Genomic DNA, 6,460 nt, shown 5'->3' with positions numbered 1-6,460 from the left:
GCTTCTTTGGTTCAGTTAATATAGTTTCATAACTTTGAGTGAAGACTTCAGTTAATATATAGTTTCATAAAGAATGCACCGACAACAACTAAGAAGACTCCATCTTTCCCACTTGTATCCTTTGAGATAGCACTTCTATTTAACCAGCAATGAGAGGGGCCTATATAATAAAAAGCCTTTGATGTATAACCTTTTGCAAGTTGATTTGAAACTTACATGTTTGAAACTTTTATTTTGTCTAGAAATTATGCCTCCGGTTCCCAAATACAAATACCTATCTGGTAGTCAAAAACGTAAAAAGAAGAAGCTAGAGGAGGACAAAAGAAAGGCTGACGAAGTAAAACAAAACCGCATAAACAAGTTTTTCACAAAACAACCTCAAAGTTCTAGTTCTAGTGTAGATGCTAATGCGGGTGAAGATGATGTTAATGTTAATAGGGATGAAGTTAATGTGAGTGAAGATGATGTTAATGTGGATGAAGCTAATGTGGGTGAAGATGATGTTAACGTTAACGTGGATGAAGCTAACGTGGGTGACGATGATGTTAATGTTGATGTGGATACGGATGAATATGATGTTAATGCTAATGTAGATGAAACTAACGTGAGTAAAGATGATGCTAATGTCAATCCTAGTATTGATATTTTTGATCCTAGAACTTGGGATGGGCTTGATCCTAACTTGAAAAATGAACTGGTTATGAAAGGTCCAAAAAAAGATTTGACTATTGATAAGGGTCCTGTGGATAAACTTGGAAGACGATTTTCTAGAGTGATGTATACTAGAATTCTATCAAATAGGGAGAAGCTTGATAGAGAATGGTTAGTGTATTCGAAAGAGCTTGACAAACTCTTTTGTTTTTGTTGTAAACTTTTTAGACAAAGGCATCCGAAAGGAGGGTTGGACAATGAAGGTTATGCGGATTGGAAGCATGCTTCTCAAGGTCTTAAAGAGCATGAAGTTAGCTTTGAACATCTCAAGAATATGAATCAATTGTTTGAAATGCGTCAAAGGTTGGAATGCAATAAAACAATTGACAAAGTAGCATATGAGCAATTTAAAAAAGAAAGAGATTATTGGAAAGAAGTCATCTTTAGAATTATTGCACTTGTGAAATTTCTTGCTAAACATGGTTTAGCATTTCGCGGATCAAATGAGAAGTTGTATCAACCTGGCAATGGAAACTTTTTAGGATTGATTGAGATGTTGGAAGAGTTTGACCCAATTATGAAAGAGCATGTGCGACGTATCATGAGTGATGAACTCCATGTACATTATCTTGGGCATAATATCCAAAACGAGTTAATACAATTACTAGCTCAGCAAGTTAAAACAGAAATCATCAAGAAGATAAAGCAAGCAAAGTATTACTCCATAATACTCGATTGCACCCCCGATGTAAGTCACCAAGAACAAATGTCAATAATTGTGAGGTATGTGAATTTTAGCTCTAATTCTGTGACCGTTGAGGAATCTTTTTTAGGGTTTTTGGTTGTTGACGATACTACTGGTAAAGGACTTTTTGAAGTTACGTCTAAGGAATTAGAGTCTCTAGGTCTTGATATTAATGATATGCGTGGTCAAGGCTATGATAATGGAGCAAACATGAAGGGAAAACATAGTGGAGTTCAAAGGAGATTCTTAGAAAAAAATCCTAGAGCTTTGTACAGTGCTTGTGGTTATCATAGTCTTAATCTTGTTTTGTGTGATATGGCTAACACTATTACAAAGTCTAGAGAATTTTTTGGAACAATACAACGGATTTATACTATCTTTGCCAATTCTATTAATAGGTGGCAAATATTGAAAGACAATGTTAAAGGATTGACTCTTAAGTCATTGTCTACCACTCGTTGGGAAAGTCGTGTAGATAGTATTAAGCCTATTAGAACTCAACTTGTAGATGTCAGAAAAGCTTTGAAGGAAGTTAGGGCCTCCGATAAAGATGCTAAAATTCAAAGCGAAGCTAAATCACTTGAAAAGCGTGAGGTTGGTGACTATGAATTTTTGGTACAGATCGTCATTTGGTATGAAATATTATCAAATGTGAATGTGGTGAGCAAAAAGTTGCAATCAAAGGATGTGGTTCTTGATGTTGCTATTGATGAAGTGGACAAATTGATTAAATACTTTAAAAAATATAGAGAAAAGGGGTTTTCCAAGGCGATTGATGAAGCTGTAGAAATTGCCAATGAATTGGGTGTTGATGCGGGATTCCCTCAAAAACGTGTGATACATAGGAAAAAACAATTTGATGAGAATTCAAATGTAGAAGAAGTTATATTTTCACTCGATGAGGATTTTAAAGTCAATTACTTTTTATGTATTGTTGATCAAGCTATAAGTTCTCTTGAAACAAGATTCGATCAATACAAAAAATTCGAAAATTTATGGGGTTTTTTGTTTCCTAAAAAGTTGAAGACACTTGATGAAGCCACTCTTAAGTCTTGTTGTTATCGTCTTCAAGATGCATTGAAATATAAAGAAGAATCGGACATTGATGCTAATGAACTTTATTTGGAGTTGAAGTTGATCGAAACATTCTTACCGAGTTACATTGTTAGCCCTTTTGATGCTTTAAACAATATCAAGCGGCTTGGTCATTTCCCTAATGCTATAAATGCATATAAAGTGCTTTTGACAATTCCGGTAACGGTGGCATCGGCGGAAAGAAGCTTTTCAAAATTGAAGTTGTTGAAGACTTATTTACGATCGACGATGTCGCAAGAAAGACTTAACGGATTGGCAATGATATCTATTGAAAACGAAATATTAGAAGGTATGGAATATAAAGACTTGATCGAGAGTTTTGCTTCCAAAAACGCTAGGAGAGCCACACGATTCACTTAAGTAAATTCGATCATTTTGTTAGGTTACTTTTGTTTTGTTTATTTTATAACAATGATCGTCGTATAGTGATTTCTTGATATATAATTAATGAGTGTATATTATAGATTTGGGCCCAATTTTTTATCTTGCCGGGGCCCAAAAGATTTTTATCATTCTCGGGGACGGCCCTGTGTACGTCACCGTCACCAAATCTTTAATTAGTAATTACCATAGTAGTTGAAGTTATTCATCTTTAAACTTTAAACAAAAAGATATATTAAATAACCACTACTTTACAAGAATAATGTACTTAAACATCTCTTCTACAAAACGTAATTACCATAGTAGTTGAAATTAGTCATCTTTAAACAACCACTACTTTACAAGAATAATGTATTTAAAGTAATTTACAGATCATATAGATAGCAAAAAGAAAAAGAAAACATCTGTTCAACAAAACTACTCAATAAAGTGGTTTTTTCAATAAAGAATAATCACCCAAAAACGCAAATTGTGATAAATATTCAGGTTACAAAATATCATCCAAAAACGCAAATTGTGAATAAATATTCAACTTACAAAATATTTAACCTTCAATACTTATTATTTTTTTTAACGGCAAATTTTTTAACATCTTAATTCCACTTTTACCTTGTCCTTGCAAGGATTTGAACGCACGATCTTACATTTGTAACGCATGAGGGTACACTGTATCGTTGCGGTGAACCCTTCGGGGATTTGTTTTCACTGATCGGTGATCGGTTGCCGGCAATAATTCGGTGAGCGGGGAAGGGGTAAATGGGTGTATACTCACCGATGAAAGTTGATGAAACAGGGAAAAAAATTTTGGTCGTTGCCCAATTTTTTTGACCGTTGCACAATTTTTTTTTATATTTAACCCATATTTTTTAATCTTTAACACACCACTCTTTGTAAACATCTCTCTTTTTACACCCACAAACACCATAGATAAACAAAACAAAGGTGAACCCAAGAAAAAAGGTTCTGCTAGCCGAGGATCGGATTTAAGAAAAAATGTTTCGCAAACGAGACAAGGTGATTCTAGAGGTCCGAATGCACCGATTCAAACCTCCTACGGATGTTCACCAACCTCTCAACCTCAATTTTTTTACCCCCAATTTCACAACCGACTTTTTATAGCACTCAACCTAATTTTCCACCACAAATATTTTCACACCCAAGCTTCACAACCGACTTCGATCCATTTGCATTAGGAGCCCGCCAATTCAATCACCAAGAGAGAATGTCGAGCGCCCACTTCCTATCTACGTTGAAGACCAAGATGTAGAGGTTGTCCCCGAAACACAATATTTGGATGTAGATAGTGGCGAGGACGAAGAAGAATATGAGGTTGAAGACAATGATATTGGTGAAGCAAGTGAGCCGAAAGAAAAGGGAGTCAAGGCGGAGCGTCAAAGTTGGACGAAAAAACAAGAAGAGCCCTTAGCCAAGGCATGGGTTCATTGTTCTTTAAACAAGAAAAAAAGGCAACCAACAAAAATGTGACTGTTTTTGGAAAAAAAGCGAGCATTACAACGAAACGGTCGGTGGAAGTACTCGAACAGTTCATCAAGTACGTTCAAAATGGATCCCTATGTTGACTAAGATAAACTACTTCAACGGGCTTTGGCAACAAGCGGTAACATTTTTTTAAACATTTAATAAATACTTTCCATAACATTATTTTTGTTTTTTTATTTTTTACTTTATATTTGTTATATATGTAGGATCGTATTCGTGTTAGTGGGTGTGGCGACTTCGAGGTCACGAATAGGGCTTTAAAAAGATTTCAAATCAAAATATCTGAGTGGTTTTCATCATATTGAGGCATGGGAGGTTGTTAGTAAATATGACAAATGGGCGCCGGTACCATTGTTGGTGTAACACCTCGAATTTTTGCGTCCAATGATGTGTTACAACGTGTCATTTGTTTACACGTGGCATCTATAATAAATAAAGGACTAATTTTGACAAACCTTGAAAGTATATAAATTCGAGGGTTATAAATGTCAACAAGGGTAAATATACTGTATAGTAACCCTAAATAACGCTTGTACCTTCAAACGAATAAATCATAAATCGTACGGAAGCAAAACACGGAAGAAAGTGAGAGATTACGAGCTACAGGGGTTAACTGTGTCAACATGTTTAATTATACCTCTGAGTGACCCTTTAACGTTCCCAAGGCTTCGTAACAGTATTATACGCTCACTAGAATATACCGTATAAATTCCGCGAAGTTCCGTCTTAAAGCGAGAGAGTTATACTCAAATTCGTATGAGAAGGGTTAAAAGCGTCAACAGTGAAAGTTAGGGCTTTCCAAATAATTAATAAACTAACCGGGGACTTTATAATGCGGGTAAATAACACGAGGCCCCTATCGGTAAATAACCGAGGGCCAAACCGCAAAGTTACCCCTTCAAAACCGAAAGGTCAGGTAAATCATTACGAAAGATTTCGTTATTAATTACCGGATTCTGATAATCATGATAAAAGATTTTAAAAATCTGACAAACAAACCTCTCGCGACCCGCGTGAAGGTTATGGTTAAGTTGAGGCGGGCCGCGAGCCTCCTCTATTACGCGTCTGTTATTTGAATCCCAGGCGACCCGCATTAAAATGGCATGGAACTTCCATGCGGGTCGCGTAAAGTGCCCAGATGCAGAAACTTTGTAGTTTCTTGCCTTTTGAGCATTGTGAACGATCAAACCTCAATTAATGGAGCATGGGCGCCCCCTACTCGACCCATAGCCCTCTGGGACACCTACCCATCATCTCTGGACTGTTGTAGGTGTTTGTAATGATCATAGATGCTTGGCATTGGCTATAAATAGCCACATTATGCACATAACATTCACAACACCAAAAACACACATCTCTGGTCATTGCAAGAGCTCTCAAGTCCTTTTCTCTGCTCTATAAGCAAGAACACACTTCTGTAAGTCGTTCACAACCAATTTTGGTCATACATTTCCATAGTTTTAGCCTATAAACACAACCGTCGTAACTAACGGTTGTCACTACAATAACTTGCAAATGGTTCAGTCTTATGATGAGTCAAAAGTAGTTTTGAGTTGGTATTTATGTGGGTAATAAACCTCAAAAAGGGTTCCCCCTGATCACCACTCTAACCATGTCAAATATCGAGTCAAACGTGCGGTTAAAAAGTCAACAGAAAGCTATTTGAGCGATTTATGCATAATCTGTAACGTATATGTTATGAAACCTGTTTTGACACTTATAAAACATGATATTAAGTATATAAACTTGTTTGCGCTCGTTTGAATCGATCATTTGCTATATTGACCCGGTGCGGAGCCGAATGTCGCAAAAGTTTGACTTTTGCTTTGACTTCAGTTCTGACCCGTCTTAGTGAGGTATAGATATGCCTTAGGACTCTCTTAGGACCAGGTCACATGTTGGTATAAACCTCTGTGATCGGTTCATGAGTTATCCGAGTCTTTTGCGCATTTCCGTCATTCGCCTAAAAGTTGACCGTAACGGCCTTTTGAAATTAAAACGAGTATTTCGGACACGTTAACGGACCAAAACCTTGCTTATTAAATTATGAGCATGTCCTTAAAGTTTCACGTCAATCCGAGGTCTAGA

At 36.5% G+C, this 6,460-nt stretch overlaps 1 protein-coding gene across 1 annotated transcript; it reads left to right on the top strand.

Annotated features, from left to right (window-relative positions):
• The first annotated feature begins 247 nt into the window (after window positions 1-247).
• LOC110926805 (zinc finger MYM-type protein 1-like) lies at window positions 248-4,357 on the top strand. The gene is made up of 4 exons (XM_022170488.1): window positions 248-826; window positions 932-2,780; window positions 2,956-3,022; window positions 4,066-4,357. Exons 1-4 carry the CDS (start codon window positions 248-250, stop codon window positions 4,355-4,357), a joined length of 2,787 nt encoding a protein of 928 aa, XP_022026180.1.
• The last annotated feature ends 2,103 nt before the right edge of the window (window positions 4,358-6,460 follow it).

This window comes from Helianthus annuus, chromosome 1 (genome assembly GCF_002127325.2).
Source record: "Helianthus annuus cultivar XRQ/B chromosome 1, HanXRQr2.0-SUNRISE, whole genome shotgun sequence".
Lineage (NCBI taxonomy): Eukaryota > Viridiplantae > Streptophyta > Magnoliopsida > Asterales > Asteraceae > Helianthus > Helianthus annuus.
The sequence above is the reverse complement of the archived record's forward strand: the minus strand, read 5'-3'. Positions and strand labels throughout refer to the sequence as shown.

What these genes read in the sequence shown, in the direction of transcription:
- LOC110926805 (XM_022170488.1), top strand. Translation starts at nt 248, where the DNA reads ATGCCTCCGGTTCCCAAATACAAATACCTATCTGGTAGTCAAAAACGT. An exon ending in TGAAAACGAAATATTAGAAG is followed by an intron (nt 2,781 to 2,955) that starts GTATGGAATATA and finishes TGTATATTATAG; the next exon opens with ATTTGGGCCCAATTTTTTAT. An exon ending in ATTCTCGGGGACGGCCCTGT is followed by an intron (nt 3,023 to 4,065) that starts GTACGTCACCGT and finishes CATTTGCATTAG; the next exon opens with GAGCCCGCCAATTCAATCAC.